This window comes from Contarinia nasturtii, unplaced genomic scaffold (genome assembly GCF_009176525.2).
Source record: "Contarinia nasturtii isolate CC-2019 unplaced genomic scaffold, AAFC_CNas_1.1 Cnas_scaffold_2108, whole genome shotgun sequence".
NCBI classification, from domain to species: domain Eukaryota; kingdom Metazoa; phylum Arthropoda; class Insecta; order Diptera; family Cecidomyiidae; genus Contarinia; species Contarinia nasturtii.
In genome coordinates, this window is record NW_022199438.1 from 141,735 (window position 1) to 161,448 (window position 19,714).

At 34.7% G+C, this 19,714-nt stretch overlaps 1 protein-coding gene across 2 annotated transcripts in view; it reads left to right on the plus strand.

Moving 5' to 3' along the window:
* LOC116347780 (zwei Ig domain protein zig-8-like) overlaps positions 1–19,714 on the plus strand; it is an 86,592-nt gene that overhangs the window by 64,083 nt on the left and 2,795 nt on the right. For both annotated transcript variants that reach the window (XM_031778507.1, XM_031778508.1), the window contains exons 4-5: positions 13,068–13,468; positions 18,052–18,122. In XM_031778507.1, coding sequence (XP_031634367.1) covers positions 13,068–13,468; positions 18,052–18,122 — 472 coding nt within the window. The remainder of the gene's footprint in view (positions 1–13,067; positions 13,469–18,051; positions 18,123–19,714) is intronic.

Sequence of the window (19,714 nt, forward strand, 5' to 3'; positions counted from 1 at the left end):
AAGTTTTTAATTTGTTGAAAACATTCTTGTTGGGGTGTCACTCACCTAAAATTACCTACCTTCAGTCGCTTTCAGTAATTGTTTATACTAAAATATTCGCTATCGAGCGAATGTTTCATATGAATTATTTGTATGAATTTATTGCGGGTTGTTCCAAGAATTCCCATCATCAGCGTTGAGTAACACTGTGGTGTTCATGTGTGTCTCCTTCAGCCACTAGGTGGCTTAATTTCTCATCTATGAAAGAATTATATTTTGCATATATTTTTTTCTAAAAAATACCACAGAGAAAATCTCTATAAAGCATCAGAAAAGAAATCATAAATATTAAATTCCTTTTAAGTTTCCCAAATAATGAAAAGTAATGTTTTCGTGGCTGAGATAGCTTTATTTTCAAGTAAGAAAAACAAAATGTGAATGGATTTTCTGACGGAGTTTAAGCAAATATGCACTTTTACATGCAATATGAATGCATGTAAAATAAATCAGAAAGAAAGAAATACTATGAAAATGGTGGAAAATGGCTTCAAAACAGGTGCTCTTGGATTTTCTGTCAAAATGAAACTCCAAAAGACTCAGGTTTATTTTTTTTCTCGACGTTTTGTATGTTTTCATTCACATTTAGAGTGAATCAAGAATTTATAAAGCGAACATGTGTTTTGTTATAATAGTCCAAAAATAACTGTCAAATTCATCATCAAATCGACAACGCCGCAACAAGTCAACGTCATTTGATTTCGTAGAGGCACATTCACAAGCCTTTTGAATAAATCCTATTTATGAAAATAGCATACTTCTCAAGAAGAACGTAATATTTCAAGAAGATTAAGAAGGTAGTAAAGTAAGTGCATGTACAATTGTACATTATGTGTCCCAAAGACCGTTCAACAAAGTTCCGTTGTTTTTACATGTGGTCCATTATTACATTGTGGCACACAGATAAGCTTAATAAAAGACTCTTTTCAAAGGTGAATTTAAACATTTTTTCCTGAACATTGGATAAAGTACCAACCCTTGGAGGAAATGGACATAGACAGACTGGTGAAGTTCGACTGTCATACATTTAACGCATTTCGGCTCTCTCTTCACGCATTTCGATTTGCATTTCAAGCATTTTGCTTTACATTTCACGAAATTCCAAAAAAAATCGCACTCCTTCTATTATCGATGCATCTATCGCAGCAGCTGATCAGCGGATTCAAAATCTGGCAAACTAAACAAATGTAGGTGTTAAAATGCACCTCTTGAAATAGTTATATTAAAGAGATCGTATGACCGATTTGAAAATTCGTGCATTCCATGTACCTTTTAAATGTCGTATGCAAACGCATGCCTGAAACTGGATAATTTCATTTGTTACGCTGGTATGGTCGAAAAATAGAAAATTCAATTAGAAATGAATCTCCAAAACACACTAAACTTTACTGAAAACACGTTTCAATTGATTGAATTTTCACTTACATAGGAAAACTTTGGTCGAAATATTGCGAAACGATGAGCGCAAATACGGTGAAGTGTTTGTTGAAATTGAAGGTTTTTTCCCCTGTGAACGGTGTTTCTTCCTTCATCCGAATGCGAACAAAAAGCTAGTGTGTTGAGAATTTTGCAACAAAATAAACCTGTCTACAATGTAAAATGCGAGTTTTTCCATTGAAGTAGCAAAAAGCTGTTGAAATGTTGAATTTTCGTTCACACAGCCATTACATGATATTATGTGAAGAATCTTCACTTTGTAGAAGAAAGACTCTGTCTTCAGTGCGTTTCTATCGTATGCACCTTTTGATATTACAATCCAAAGAAAAGAATACCGATTTTCTTGGTTGAATTTCTTGACTTAATCCTGAATAAATAATCCTCCACCTTCAAATGCATGTATACACACAGTTAACATTGGCTGTAAAAACGACTTTGTACCGTCAACTGTTTAGCTCTGTACATATTTCATAGATTTTCCATATGTTCTTCTGACGCTTTTGTGTGTGAGTGATTCCCGCATTCGTTTCGACGTATAATCTTGAAACGAAAATTGTTTTCTTTTTCTCGTGCTCATCCGCCACACGCAAACCGGTGAGGGAAAAACATCAACTCTCAAGTTTACTTAGAGATAGATAAAACAAGTTTTGTAGACGAATCGCACACAAAAGACACCAAAGAGACTCAGCACACCGTGTGAACGTCGGAGGAACTTTGTGTTATGTGAAAGTTGAAATGTGAATGAGAGCAGGTGATTGAAGTAAAAGTAGAAGATTTTGCGAAAAATGAGAGTGAAACAAATTAAAGAAAATGCGTAAATATTCATTATTCAACGTGAGCACTCTTCGATCATCGAATGTTGTAGTGATGCCTTTTTTGCATTGGAAATAATAACAGAACTTAAGCAGACAATTTGATTTAATCGACTGAAACTAATCAGCTAATAATTAGAATCGATACAGAAGTTGAAAGGAAAATCGATGATTCATTCCATTCTGAAACACCTTTACCATATGTGTAAACTTGAATCGAATCGAAATTGTCGGTTTATTGTTGTCCAAGTTCAACAAGCCGACATTATATGGCATGATTTACATCGATCGCCAACTTTATTTGACATTTTATTTTCCAATGAAGAAAAAACAGAAACGGCACAAGGCAAACATAGCGACAAATGAACTATGGAGTAATATGAGTAGATGCGAATCGATGCAAAATGTGTGCGGCTCGAAATACATGCGTTCAACTCAACACACATAGCAAATGAATGACCCATTTGATTGACATTACTCTTGATGAACACACCGCCTGTGTTTGTGTGTTTCTTACACTTGAATTTCGGTATTTGATATTGAAAGTCGGTCACATAGCACCAGCGATATGTGAACAATATGTGTACAATGTTGTTTTTTACGAAACAGATGTTTCCATGGCGCTTCCATGTATAAAGTTTTTATATTGTAAGGCGAAACAACAACTTTTATGTAGTAGAAAGCTGAACAATACCAACGTTCTCGTTAGCTACAGCAGAGAAAGAGAGGATATGAAGAGAGAGAGAGAGAGGGAGAGGAAGCAAAAAAGAATCAATTGAAATACTTTAGTTAGAAATAAAATCGAAACTATGAGTTCGAGTCACCTGCGATAAGGTCAGGCAACCGACTGACGATTTATTACCAGTCTGAACTATTTGGCGATCAATAAATCTCTATCTTTCTTTGCTATTAAAGAGAAAATTTCACTTAAATGAAAGAGAATTCGCTTTATATCTTATTTCCTCGTCAAAACAAGTTGTTGTTCTTTGAATTTCAATATGATTGACCTATTTTAAACACATTATTCAAAAAAAGCTATTAAAATGAAAAAAAAATGCAAAAGAACCTGTGTTGATACAAGAATTGACTTATTTTGTTTTAAATGGTGATAAACAACATTTCAAACTGAAAAAACCGAAAGATATTCTTTAATGAGGAGAATGAAAGCAACTGCGCAGTAGTACTTCATGAAGTAGTTTTCCATGAAAGTGGCCGAAAATTCTTAAACCCCATTCAGCCGCATACGCCAGTCGATTTTTACGCATGACTTTCGAGTTTTGATTGATAGAATTTATGAAAAGGTAAACATTATTTCCACACTTGTTTTTATTCACCAAATAAAACGGAAGATTGATAATATGAACCTCGTACTAAAAATAATAGTTTTGTCATTTTGTTGGAACTTTTTTGCAAATAAACAATTGCTAAAAGGCGAAATGCGACCATATATCCTGTTCATTTTCCAAAGTTTAAAACTTGCGCAAAACCAATGAACTGTTTATTAAAGAGTAAATAATTTTTTATCCATTGGATCTAGCATTGGATACTAACTTTTTCCAATCTACACATTTTCTCATTTCGAAACTTTATCAAAACGACAACATAATTTCGTCATAAGACCAGAAGCATGGATTAGTTGTTGAAAAATTCTCCACGAAAACTTGGATTTCAAAGCTCATGTGGTTTAGTTTTTACGATAATGACCTTAATTTCAAGACATTTGACCGAACGAAATGGTTCTAAAATCTTTTACGTAAATCCTGTAATTTAAAAGCCATAAAACTCGAACGCTTGATTTTGGTAAAATGCATCCAATTGTGGTTTAATCGCGTCATCGGATCGAAAATGTGTCACACAAATCAAACACACCGTTTAACATTTTCGTGTGTGTGGCAAAATTCAGTGACATTGTTGATTAAATAGCTATAAAAAGTGTAAATGTCGTTTTCGGGTGTTTCGTAGCGTGCATGATTCGCGTCTGGCGCACTTAATTTGTTATATGACAATTTTTATGAAGCGCAATGCGAAGACGGGCATTTTTAAAGACGCTCAGAACCTTCGGAGAAAAAAAATGAAACGGTAAGAGAGACTTTTAGGTAAGGTGACTTTTTTTGAAAGTCATATACACAAAGCCATGCCCATAAAAATATCGAAATGCACTTTGTGTTCATTGGGTGTCTAATATCACGGTATTTCTAGCATAGTAACGCGCATACACGGAAGGGTATATAAATCAACGTGAAAATGAAAATAGGTGTCATGATTCGGGTGTTGTGCGGCGCGAATGCTAATAAAATTGCACGTGTTTGTTGAATCTTGAAATTGCATGGCACATCATTATGCTCAATTTCGATCGAATTACGCACCGAAAAAAACCCTGATACACACACACACGTTGTGTTTCGCATTAAATTCATTATTTTGGGTGTAAGTCATAAAAATCGATACATCGACGTAAGTAAAATGGGATTGAAGAGCGCCCGCGCTCATATAAGCCCATGCAATTTGCTTGCTAGATTTACGACATGAGGAATAATTTAATGGCCATCAAACAATCGCTTAGGTTTTTAATGACTGTGGGAAATATGAGACGAATGCGATCACTTTTTTCCCTTTCAAGATGATGTGCAAGAGATCGCGATTCAGCTCAACGTGATGCCATTAAAACGAATATATGCTGAAAATCAAGGGGCATTTTACTATATGCGAATGCCATTTTATACGGAATATATGAACATTTTCCTATTCATACATGAAATATACGAAGTAAAGTATATTCATCCGCATCAACATCTATGAAAATTCGTACATTTCATTCGCAACCATTCGCGAATGCCGCATACGTCTTGCTAGATGCGACAAACTGTCGTGTGACATTTGTACATACACATTGCTGTGTTCAGTTTGTCGTGGAAGTTTCAAACACAATGTCATTGTTCTCAACTAAATTTGAAAAAACAGTTGAAGAAAAAAATACAAGATTATTTGCTGAATATTATTTTAGAAGCCGTATTCGATTCGAAAAGTGAGATTTTAGAAATAAATTCAGATAATATAAAAGAAATTGAAGGTTACGTCAATGAAAATAAAAACCTTTCACAAGGCAAAGATTTATTTACCATTTTAGAAAAATTTCACTCAATATTACCAAAAAAAATATCAATTCGGCTTGAATCTCTGTCACCTAATCTGTCACTTTGACTTTTTGAATGTAAAAATATGACTTTTCATATGCGCCATCCGCAAAATGTGTATGAAACATTCGACACCGTCCGCAAATTTGTATGAAACATCCGCCACCATTCGCAAAATTTGTAAGAAACATTTGCGACCATTCGTTTACATTTGCAAAATATATAGGAAAAATTCGCTCGCATATGGATCATTCGTTTAAGTCGGAACCCCCTAGCTGAAAATGCTGATGTAATATTCAACTTTCATTACTTGGGATATATGTTTTCTTTTTCTTTCGTGCACTCACAGCGTCTCTTACAATGTTATCAACTGAATCCGTATTACACATTTTCTATTAACTCGCTCATTCGGTTGCGCTCATTTTCTTTTGTGAAAACGTGTGCGAAATTAAAAACTGGGACAACGTCACAATGTTTACTTTTCAGTGCACATGAAAAGGGTTCGGTTTGTATAACACGACACTTTGCAATAAAACGAAAGAGTTAATTCAGTCTCTCTCTCTCTCTCGCTCCCTTTAGTCCCGCAAACACATTCACACAGACATTTCGTTTTGAGAAGACAAAAAAAAACTAGAAAAAAGCAGTGAATATACCATCCGCACTCAAAGTGCCATGAATTCAAATTACTTCCGTTGCTTTGCATTTTCCATGTCAGCCACTGAATTAAACACTACGAAATTAAGTCACACAAACGCCAATTTTCTACAGGCACATTCTCACGCTCTTTCTGTCTTTCTCTTTCTTTCCCTTTTCACCTTCTATTTGCATCCACCCACACCATCTCACATGAAATGCGCTTCATAATAGGTTTATATACCTCAACGCATTCCAGGTCTTACTGACGCCAACGATAAACACAAACGATTATTGCCTTCCATTTCTTTCGATTGTTTCAATTGCTCTAAACTAACATATGTGAGAAAGAGAGCGAAAAAAAATCCCAGCGAAAACAAACAATCGCTATATTCAAATGAACTGCCTTTTTTCATTTTGTTTGCCAAATTTATCTCAATCGGTTACGAACTTTTGGAAATTGAAAAGATTACATCAGTTGATAAAAGAACAATTCGCGATTAGAAGAAAACAGAATGAACTGTGATTTGAATGTGAAGTAATGGCATTTCCCGGTTACTTTCTTAACGATGGAAATCGATTTCTATTTTCTTTTCGTCGCTGTTGGATTAAATGAACTGATTGAAGCATACGGAGTAAAGAAAGGAAATTAGATGCAGTTAGTAAGATTGGAAGTTGGTTACTTACTTTGAAAATGAGAAGAACTCACAGTTTTTACACAATTTCATTCGAAAGTGGTGATTTATTTTTAATATACCGTCAAAAATATAGATTTTTAAGATTTTTTGGTAATGAATCATCAATGTAAGTGTGACACTTGAATAAATCCCTAGATAAATCCGTTCAATTCTGATAACAGGTATTGATTAAAAATTGAAGTGCATGTGACAATTTGACATCACTGTTGCATTGATTTTGAGAGTAAGGCGATTTAGCTTTACTTCTTTCTTTCTCAACTTTGTTGTTGCCAACAATCTTTGATTATAGAGCTCACGACCAACTGCTTGAATTTTCTGTCAAATGCTGATATTTGCGCTGAGTGAAGTTCTTCTCAATATGGACTTTAAAACTGCAAAGTTATTCAGTTCACATTTTTCGCAATTTTTTTTTAGATTTTGTGCAAATAGTGACGTACTACAGCCAGACGTAACTACGAAAGCTGTATAATTCGCACTGTAATTATGTTCCAAAATAAAATCCAAAACTGTAGCACAGCTTGCGCCACTACGGACAACTGTGGGGTTCTAGTTAGTTGTTTGTAACTGAGCAAAAGTCTTTTCACTAGTTGGCGGCAACTTAGTATAGATTACATTGAATTCCGTCGTGGCGCTAGTTGTGTGAGCATAATTTCGGTACGGTATAATTACTTCTCGTTAATTTTGGACCATCTAGCATAGTGCGTTGATTAGGTCTTAATTTCCTTGCAATATGGCCTTCATTTGTAGTGATGGTCTTAAAAAGCATATAAATATGAAAAACTAGCTTTAATAAACTGAAAAATGGAATGAAAATGTCATTTTCAACAAATATGCCATTCAAACTCATTAAATTGGTTCGACCAACTTTTTTGAATGTTTCCAAATCTAAAACGACAAATCCGAATCCATGGTAATAAATGTGCTCCTGTGAATTTTGAATCATCAAGATAGTAAACTTTTTTAAGTTCACTGGTAATTCAATCCAATTCGATTCGTACAAATACGTCTGACATCGTGGCATAACTTTCAGTGGCCATTTTGCCAAAGTAACAAAATAAGAATAGATTACAAATTGTCGAAAATGTAACGATAAAATTTGTGCAAAGATCAAAGTCCGGATGCTCTAGTTTCTGAAAAAAAAAATATGGTCAGAGAAAAAGTTTTGAAAATGACAAACAATGTTTGCAAAATAAGTCCACACAAACATTGCTCGTAATAATTTTGTTTGTTTGTCAAAATGCATTTACCAACTCCAATTGAAAAATGGCACAAGCCAATGACAATGTGCTGCAGAGCAATTGAATCGTAATAGTAGAGCTGTACACATCAGCTGTTACATAAAACCAACTGCACGGAAATGGGACATATTTTTAGAATTTTCTTGCATCATTTGGAGAATAAACACGCACAAACCTTCGGATGGAATTTTGAAAATTGCGAATTAAATCAAATAGTATTTTCTTGTCATATTTTTGATGATTTGGTCCAGTTAGTTTGCGTAATAAATGATGAAATCGGTCAGAAAATGCACGATGATTGAAATGAAGAACACAAGCACACTCCCATTTACAATTGAGAAACTCAAGCAGGAACAAATAATTGAAAAAATCAATTCGCCAAAGTATCCAATGGTTGTGGTTTTATTATATGGCAAATTGATGATGGAGAAGGGTGAAACGAAAATTACATGCTCAGTTCAAGTAACAAGCAACAAAAGTAATTTTTGAACCAAAAAAAGTCGATGATTTTTTAGCTTTCCAGTACGACATCTTGCATTTTTAATCCTCAAGTTACACATATTCGAATGACAACGACAAGTCTTTCGTAGATGTAAAAGCACAAACAAATCGAAACGTTACTATTCAAAACGAAATTGGCGGCGAATACCGGCAGGATACATTTTAAGAAAATCCATTTAGCTTTATTGTTTGTCTGTTTCGAATGTTTAAACGAATCTCGATTTGCATCTAAACGTTAGTTACACGTGAATTGAAATTAGTTTTTGGAGTATGTATTGTATTTCTGAGAAAAATGTGGAAAGGCGACCAAAATTTTCGCAGTAAATACTATTTTAAGTTCCAGAGCAGTTGTTTTGTCAAAGTAGAGGCACGCCGGTGTTTTATAGCGCCCTTGCACCAAATAGATTTAACCGTAAGAAATTGATGATTTTTACAAATTTTCAACATTTCGCGGTTTAAGTGGCGAACATTTCTAACTTTTCACAAAAATGTTGGGAAAAAATGTCTCAAGTTTTTGCTCCGATTTTGAACGCTCCAAAAACCACATTTTTGCACATCCTACAGTTTTCAATGAGATTATTACAACCCAGGGCATTTACTTAGTTTGCCCTCGCAAACGATGCGCCCCACGACTAGAGAGCGACCCAGAAACCGATGACAGACGATGAAAAGGTATGCCCGAGGCAGGTCCAAAACATTCATATTCGGATCTCAGTCAGATAGTACTGGTAAATAATTCAATTTAAACACCTTTCCAACTCTGGGTGTGCGGGAAAGTGAAAGATCGAGTAAACTCTCCACATCAATTGCTCAACATTTCAAATTCTATTGACATTGGACTTGGTCTCCTAATTTGTTGTTTTCAAATAAGATTTCACTCATTCTGAATCGAATAAATCTCTTACTTGCTTCATAAATTCGGGTCAATTTCACAAAAATTGTGTTGACTTTTTGACGTGAATAAATCATCATGTAATCAATATAAAGCACCAACAAGGCCTGAGCACATCAATTGTGCAATCAAAAAGTCTTCCAGTTCAAGTGATGCATAGTCAAGCTTATAAAATGTATCAGCAACCAAAGAGCTTACAATCATTGGAAACAATGTAAACCTGCAAATGATACAACCGATTTTCTTCAAACTATTGGTTTTCACATCAATCGGACAGCGAAAGATGTAACATAACACTTGCTGTGCCAACGACAATGGTTTCGTTTTTAACATTAATTGGATTTTATTGATTCTGAAATGAAGTTTTTAAATTGAAACCACCGTATTTCTATAGCAGAAGGAAACATATTCCGACCTCAAAAATTCAATTTAAAATTTAATTGATTTTTCTTTGGAAGCTTCCGATTTTGTTTTCAAAAAAGTTTTTATATTATATTTATTGCAGATATGATTGCAATGTAAAACAATCGAAAACTGACTTAAGTGATTTTCCATTTAATATCGTTTATATAGATGATGTCCCAATGCAACTTTTACCTTTCAAATAATGCTGAACAATGTTTATTTTCATAAAAGGTGCAATTTGAAACCGCAAACAATATCCGAATCGCTTTTTGTGGGCGAAGCAACCTTTGTATGAATTTTTTTTTTGTATCTCCTTGTGCATACTGAACTGAAAGCACCGCGTTCTCCTTTATATGTTGAACAATAGCGACTTTTTTCGTAGAAAAAGGACTTGCTCATTATTATGGAAGCAATTCGATCACCGTGAATTTCAACAATAGAAACAGATTCTCCGAGAGGAATCTTTTATTGTCTTCCTGAACTAAAATGATCGATTTTAAAATTGAAACAAACGGCATCAAATCTATTATTATTTAGTTGTGCTTGGCATGTTTTCAGTTAGAGAACCCTGAAAGAATGTTCGAAATTTAATTTCCTTCAAAGTTTATATTCGTGATTAAATCAAAGGAATGGAAAATTCCATTTTGCAAGAATATGTTTCAAATTGTTGTGGCAAGTAAACAATTTTTCAATTTTTGCATCTTACAATAAACAATTTATGCAATAAATAGTATAATTTTCACTGTGTATGGGCATGTTTAATGCAATAATTACAAATTTTCGTTTTTGTTGATTTTCATAAATGTTGCCAAGTTGCTGGAATCTCCGACTCGAAATCAAATTCAATTTAATATAGCAAAAGTTTGTTTGTTTACTCGACGAAGTTTCATTTTCAAATTTTAACCGATTTAACATTCAATGAAATTCAATATTTGGCATGAATAACTACATTTTAATAGTGTTATTATTCACTACAAAATTAAGTTATTTTCAACCCTTTTCTTCATTTCGACTATTTCACTAATCGTTAAATTGGAACGATTACGATTTTAAGGAAGGAATGATTTATATAGACACTTAACAGTGATGAGGGGAAATTTATGAATATAGTTAAACACCTTTAGCGATCAAGTGCATTGAATATGAGGTATTTTTAGATTAGTTTAAAATATCATTTAGATCTTCAGGGATGAACGCGGGAAATTGATCAGCTTGAGTCACATGATTGACACTAAACGACTTGGCATAAACTTTTAAACCTTCTTCACTTCTTCAGACTTTAAACTGAGACGATTTTTCAGCTGCTGTGATTGTAAGCTGTTATTCTGTGTAAAAGCTTCGTTTGCTCGTTGATTTCGCATGAAAGTCATTCTAAGTCATTCCACTTTAAAATCTAGTTCAAAATTTTTGTCGACCAGGGCGTATTATCTGGTACGATAATAGAGGGGAAGAAGGATCACCTCATGTGCCTGATTATTAGGCTTGACACCCCATGACCGTATATGCATTCACCAATTGGTGACCACTACCTATCCGCAGTTAGTTCCTACTGAGCACTTAGTTCGAGTAAAAATTTAATTTTCTTCACCAGATCCAATAAAATCTTAAAAATTCTACAATTTTGCCGTAAATGCAAGAATTAACTGCACTGATAAAATGAAATAATTAAAGTTCATACACCCAAAACCCGTAAAATGTTCAATGAAAATGTGTCGCTAACGTTGCACAATAAAGATTTAAATCGATAAAGTTGATCGAAACTTAAAGTTGAACCCTTATGAAAACTACACTATTGACTCTAATAAATGTCTCATGCATATTACATTGTTTGTAATTTCATCGTTACATTGTCGAATCTTTTGAAATTCACTTTGTTTCCGAAATAATATCCCAATCTTGATAAGGTATAACAAATGATAAACAAAAAAGAAATACAAACACACTAAAAGTTTCCTTCCCATCCAAACAGCATAAACGGCAGTAAATATAAACTGAACGAATAGTGTATCAGAGCAATTCTAAGTTTAATATGAAATTGGTGATTCCAAGCCATTGAATCCGAAATCTACACTTCCTGTCTGCAAACACATACATTAACAGCTTTTCCACACCTCCTTCCATTCAAAAAATCTTCACAACAAATAAAGTAATTAGCATTGCAATGCCGTAAATATCCCGAATACAAAGTGAAAATGTTCGAACACTATTTGACTATTGGCCCATTCAACAACAACAACAAAAAAAAATGTTGCCATTGCGTCTACACACATTTCTTTGCGTCGCATTTAACGAAGTGCCAATGCGGGCCATTGTAAGGGCTCTTGGTCACAATGCCCAAAATAGAGGCCATAAAATTAATGAATGCAAAGAAAAATGGCAAAATAACCGAAAAGTCCATTTCGAATGAACGGTGCTCGGTGCGTTGATATGAGAAGGGAAAAAAGAAGAAAAATCGCCGAAGAGACTAAGAGCACTTTTACGACGCTTAATGTTCATTGAATGTAATAATTTTTGTTTTCTGATGTTCATCAGTGTATTTTGGCATTGATGTTCATGCTCATATCACCGAATCAACTCGATGGAGGAAGTGAGAGCGACGAGAGTAAGAGAGAGAAACAGAGATGAGGGGTGGAATATTAAGATATAACCGGCAACAACAAAATATCTATTTACATCCGACAAGGAAAAAAACCTATTAAAACAACTCTTCGGTGCACATTTCTACACGTGTGATGTAACGCCGGGGAGGTGCGATGCGAAGAGAAAAGTAGTGTAAGGCAAGTGAACGACGATGAATATATGGAATGCGAATAGTTATTGCTACAGCATTTTATTGCAGAATGTGTCCAGTATTCAACTGGAATTTCTGGCTGCTTTCATTCACGTCCGACAATTTTCGTTGATTGTGGCCGCATTCTATTATATTTTCTCTCTTTTCTCAATCTCAATGCTTGAGCATGGACGATGACCTAATTATCATAGCTTTTCGATGATGATTTTCCGTCCATTCGTCCGTTGTTCTACTTCACGTATTCGCTTTTTGATCAAAGTTGAGCATACAATGTATTTTATTGCGTTGATTTCGCATGAATCGTTTTGGAACACAATGCAATTATTATTATCGTTGACCGTCATGCGTTTTTGTAGGCACGGCACATTCAATGGTTTTAGTCTCTCTCTCTCTATCTTAATCTTATATATCTCTTTTTGTGTGTTTTTGGATAGAATTTTTTTTCGTTGCGCATTTTGTTGAGTCGTTTTTCTATTATCATTTTTATTAGATGCCATCATGAGGCCAGATATCGAGCAAATGCAGCCGTCATCATCAGCACCACCAACATTGTCATCATCAACGACGACAACAACAACCACCACCACCACCACGACACAGCGACCGAATATAACAATGAATCCAGTAACACGCAGCCAACGGTTAATAAGTTCGTTATCAGTATCAACCGAAAAGCCGAATTCGGCAAGCAAAGGAATCACTAACGTATCGTCAAAGTCGATAATTAGCTCACCACCATCGATTGCTCTACCGCTAACCGCACCATCGTCAACAGAACCATTAGTAAAACCTAATCTCCAAAATGATTTTGACATTGGACCGTATTTAGATGACACCCGAATCACAAATATCACCGTACAAATTGGCACCAATGCCTATTTACCCTGTAAGGTAAGTAATTCAGACACGTTTCAACCATTTCTATGCGAAACACTATGCTCTTCGCTCTCTTGTTCTAATATTACCACCAATTTCCATTTCGAAAATTATTGAATTCATTTCAAAACCAATACGACAATAGCCTGGGCTTTTGTTATGCGATTATCTCGATCTGTACGGCATCGTTTTATGAATTCAACGATTTTTGTGTGCGCGATAAGCGTACATATCGCATTTCATTAGAAGTTTTTCGGTTTAATTTTCACCAATGCTACGGAATATTGTATTTTGCATTTTGTTTTTATCACCAGTATTGATATATAATTTGACCTAAAACAATGGCAGTAAAGAGCACCAAAATGGAAATTAAATACCTTTTTTATATTTTGTGGACGTGTACTATGTGCCATTGACATTATCGTGATGTGGCCTTTTTGTACGCTTAATATCACACAAAATTACTTTGGCTTTTGATGGAAAACAACACACAAGCAAATTACTTTTTTACATTGAAAATTGCGCTCGCGAAACTATTCCGATTGGCCTTGTATTGAAAACCATCAAAGAGGAAAACGGGTTATGATGGAAATGACAAAACGGAAATTGAATAACGCCAAAGTTACACGGATAGTTTGAGAAGTCGTCGTTTTCACATTCTATTTCGCTTTCTACTCACTTCTATTTCAATCTCTCTCCCTCCCTTACACCCTTTCGCTCTTCCTTTCTCTATCGATTATCTTCCGCTCCCACTATCCCACCTCCTCCAACTCTACCGCTTTCTCTTGTTTTTAGTGTCGGTTAGCCGTCAGAGATCAACATCAAAGACTTTACGTCAAACTAATAAATACAATGAAAACATCAACTCGTTTGCAAAAGTAGTAATAATGCCTGTGCTGTTCGATGCAAACGTATCGCCAGCAAAACTTTTTCGGGACCAGTGCAACCGATTGCATAAATATGACATGCACACAAAGAACGGTACCAACACAGTGAAAAGTACAGAGAGTGAGAGAATGTTGTAATTTTGTGTTGGATGGTCGGTTATATTGAGGTGAAAACTTGTTTGTTGTTCGGTTATTTTCGTCGTCATGAAACAAATGTGCACGTTCTTTTGCAAATAAAATGCGTTCAAACTCATCCATGTTGCCAAACAAATCACTATCCTCATTTCAGATCACTTGGCATCCACACAACTACAAACTTTCACTCACTTTATCCGGTGGCTATTCGTTTGCATTGTTCGTGTCAATGTTCATGGACAACATCAAAAAAGTCGTTGAATAAAACCGAAAAAAAGTAGTTTTTCTCATGAAAACCAATGTCTGTTGTTTGCGATTGTAAACCGGACGTCGAAAATCGTCGAACACACTTCACATCAGCTTTTTGATCTCGCTGTTTCCATCAACCAACGTGTTTTGTTATGTGAATGCGTCATAACTCTGGACAACAATGGAAGAAAGGAGGTGATTTGATAACGAAATTTCCATTTCGGTGTGATTCAAGAAGAAATCCCGTCTGATAATGAGATTTATCAATTCAGGTTGTCACTTGGAATTTTAAAGTTTAAAGTGAATTTGCAAAAGTGAAAGTAAAGAAAATTAGTCGAATTATGCAAGGGAATTGATAAAAGACGGAATTTGACGTGCGAAAACTGTTAAAATTAACGCTCGAAGTACGAGAAATAGAACGAAGAGATTAATGAAATTTTGCGAATTTGTGTGGCCTTTTTGCGATAACTTCAATTTTTATCTCCTTACTTTTCCTCGCTTTTCCTCGATGAAAGTAATATTATCTTCACTTGCATTCGAGAATGATGGTCCACAGTAAATCCAATTTTCTTCAATGCACCTTACTGGCATTATTCGTTTCCATTCCCCTTGCAACCTGATTTATGATAGACCATTTTTGTGTATTTGTGTGCTGTTCCAGTTTATGGTTTCCCATTTTCGTACGTTATAAACAAGAACATTAATACCCAAACTGTCGATATATTCATTATTTTATTAGCTAGTCGAATCATCGACAGTGCCAAAATAAATTGCCATTGAACACATTTTATTGCAAGTAAAATGTAATGCCCATTAACAACCGAATGCAATGCTTTTTGATGCAATTTATGATGCTGTTTTGAAGGCACCGGGGATACATAATTTTTCTTTTTTAGCGAAAATAAAAACATTGTGATTTTCGACAACAAAACAAATCAACTCCACTGCAGTGCCAGTACACGAGTTTCACTTTCATAAATATTGTACGCGTTGGTTGTTTTACAAAGTGTTGCAAAAACACTTGCTATGAAATATCGAGAAAAATGAATTATTATTTTAATAGGTGAGAAAGAAAGAGTAAATGCGAGTATTTCTACGCTTTCTTCGGTCATTAATTGTGCGTAGTTGGTAGGAAATTATAAGGAACTTTCGGGTGAGCTGAAGATTTTTCAAATTTTTCAAAAGATGTCGCGAAATTTCTGAACTGCAAGTTTTCTGAAATCAACGGCATTGCCATTGATGTGTTTTTGATGATCTCAGTCATCCATTTACAAATTCAGGCAACTTAGTGCGTTGTCTCCGCATTGACTCAATATGGGATTGATGGAGCGGTGTAGAGAAAGTCTCCTCATCCTCACGAACTAAAACTCCTTGAGTAGCAGCTGTAGTTTTTTTTACCAAAATCGTAGCATGTGTAACCAAAAAAGTTTATTCAAAGAAAATAGCATGATGCGTGCGGATAGGTCTCTTTCACTCTCATACAAAAAATAACGAACAAACAAAATTACGTGAAGGTACCCAAATGGTTAAAATACGGACTTATGTCGAGATTTAAGGAGCTGTGTTGATGGAGATGTAAGGATGACTGTGAAGAGATGTGTTGATTTAGATAAGAATAGTTAGTGCGTACACATGTAACCATAGTTTTTTGTCCGTTCATAATAATTCTATTTTTAAAGTATAGGATTCGTCTACTGATGGTGTACACAGAAAAATATACAATGAAAACTAGATGACATGTCGTAAAATGTTCAGAACTAGTTGACAATCCATCAAAAATGGTATTTGTCCATCTAATTTTCATACAAAATATGGCTTTTATGTATTCTTTTTTGTGTGGTTCTTCTTCCTTTGTGTTTTAAAAACGGATTGTCAACTAGTTCCGAATTTTATACGATATGTCATCTAGTTTTCATTGTATATTTCTCTCTGTGTGAATTTATTGGATTACTTTAGTTATTGAGCTCATTGATGATGATGAATTCATCAAGCTTTTAATTTTGTAAACTCAAGAGACCTCAGTCTTTAAACATAAATCTAGACAAAAATGCATCACGTGAAAACAATAAATAGCAATGTAACAATATTAAGCATTTACAAAGTAATTAAGTCATTGTTCCATTCTCAGTTCAATAGATAGTGTTTCTTTTGAATTTATTGAGTTGAAATTAAATTTCCGTGAATAGAAATGTAATTTTGAGCTTAATCCTCTCTATAATCGATTTTATTCTTGGTCATATGATTAATTTCCAATAATGTTTTATTGCGATCTGAACATAAATGTTGATTTTTCCCGTTTAAAATTCAATTTAAAAACAATGGGGTCATATTTTATGCGAACAAAGTAATTTATTTGATGTTTAAGTCGATGCCATCGAATCGCTAACTTTACCGAAGTAATTGCATCCGATGGAAAAAATAGCAATAACAAAAATCACAATGTTAGAAGATCTAAAAAAGAATCCAATCTGTTTAGAATGATAATGTGATTTTCTTTGCTACACACATTGAATACGTTATGGATTGCATTGCATGTTCTGAGAAAAGTGTGAGCTGTGTTGCGATATCTGTCTAAAAATGATTATCAATTGTGCAATCGAGTTATGAAGCGAAGGCAAATCATGTGAAAACTGTCCCATAAGCGTTTTATTGAAATAGTAACTTTGATTTCATCAAAATGCTTGTATCGTAAAATGTCAGTGCACATCTCGAACAAATGCGATAGTCGAAATGGTTGAAGCGATAAAATTTCGGTCTTAATACGTCGTGAATTCCGTAAATATCATATTGTGAAAATTGCGGTGCAGCGGAACAGAGAGGCGGAGAAGGAGGTGGCATGTGGGCATAGCAATGGACTCCGCTTGGCATAGGTCGTGTTCAAACAGTTTATATTGTAATATAATTACGATTGCATGAAATGTTCATGAATGCAAATTATGCAATGGTCTTTTTGAAAATTATGCGTTGAATGTGTATTGAAGCCAGTACGGATATCCGTTCGGACAGGATCAAATTGAATTAATTTTGTCATGCATGCGCTTGCTTGCATGCAAAACGAAAATCGAACGAAAATTTGTGTCCATCTCTATTGCTCGCCTACATCTCTTCCTCTCATTTATCTCTGTCTGTTGTGCGTCGATGGTAGATCGGCCATTCGGCAGAGTCTGTCATAAAATGTTATTGCTAACACATAAAATTGAATTGCGGATGGTTTTTTTTCTAGCCATTCATATTCACTCATATATATGGTGTGTGTGTTTTTTTTTTTCGATTTTTATTTGTGCACGAGTTAATTTGAAATTTGTTGTATGCTTTTTCGTTTTGCAGGTAAAACAATTGGGCAACAAATCTGTTTCATGGGTGCGTGTACGTGACGATCACATACTGAGTGTTGACAGGTAATTTAAAACAGTTTACCAAATCATATAATAGAATGCATACAGAGGCCGGATTCAACCAACAGCGACAGTCACCAAACTAAATTGAACCAAACACACTTGACCATTTTCCTAAATGAAAATTTCATTTTTATTACTTTAAATACTTCATATGATTACATGCACTCACTCATTCACTCTCTCTCTATTTACTATTCGCTAAACCATTCATTTTAAACTAAACACATTTATCAAAATGTACATACACCGGATGCACTATCTCGTTCGTTTGCATCCATTTGAAATCGTGCGCTTGGCAATAGTTCTACGATTACGTATTCACATAACATGTAATACCATAATTCAAATTGCAAACCGTCACATATCATGTCACAGCTTCCCAAGCTAATTTTTCCCTTTTGTCACAACAGTTAATGAAATTGCTCACAGTCGATCCAACAAAACAACAATTTTAAATACACTTCATGCCACTTGTATCACTCATAATCATACACAATTCTTTCTCTTTCTCTTGGTTCTCACTATTTGTCTCTATTCTCTATCTTCCTCTCTGTGTGTGTCTTCATCCGCTTTCTCTCGAAATTTTGCTTCTTCATCTCCCTACCCTCTCACTCCATTCCGCTTTCCATTTTCTTCTCAATTTATCTCTTTCCCTTTCACTCACTTCACCCTCTCCCTCGAATTTTCAGTTCTTCTTCTCGCTTTCATTCTGTCCCACTCACACCACAGTTGATCAATAATAATAAGTTTTCGTAACATCGTCTCTCTGTATGTGTATCGCTTGCACAATGAAAACAGCAAGATACACCTGTCTGCAGTGACGTCTGTTCATTGTTATGATATCGCTTGGATTTGGAGAGTCAACGTATTTTATACAACTACAACTATTACCGATAAATGTACCAGTTGATGATTTTGACATTAATGTTGACGCAATGCCCACAGTTATTGCTGAGCACAAACACACACACACATCCGCTTCAAATGTGCTAATTCTGTTGTCTTTTGTTAAGCCAGCTTTTGTGTCGACACATGCTCTTACTTCATTTTGAATTTTACACCAGAAAATTGTGCACAAAGTCTCACAAGATGGATTTTGTCATGCACTTTGTGGAGTTCTCACGGACATTTCCAATTTGAAATACAATGAGATTTTTTAATTAAATCGTTTGAATAACGCAGCTTGAACGCAACCGAACATATTGAATAGCTATCGAAATTAGAAATCCAAAGGTGGGAAGTTTCAAAATAATTTTCTTTTTAAATTTCAAAGAAGAAAAATCAATTTTCTTGGTGACCTTTTTGGAGTATGTTTTCTATGACAAGGATGATGTTATGAGTAACGAGTAGAAGGAGCGCATTATCTATTAACGACGGTATTAATGGTAGTGATGGACAAAAAAGAGATCTACTTCGGGGTGGATTGCCGGACGATGGCCATTTTCCAAAAATGATTGCATAAAAAGTACTATGCAATAGTTTTCGGGCATACAGATTTACATTTTGCAGTAACACATTACAATTGTAACGAAGCATTACTGTAATGCTATTACAATTGTAATGTTAGATTTTAGCATTACCAGTAATAGCTA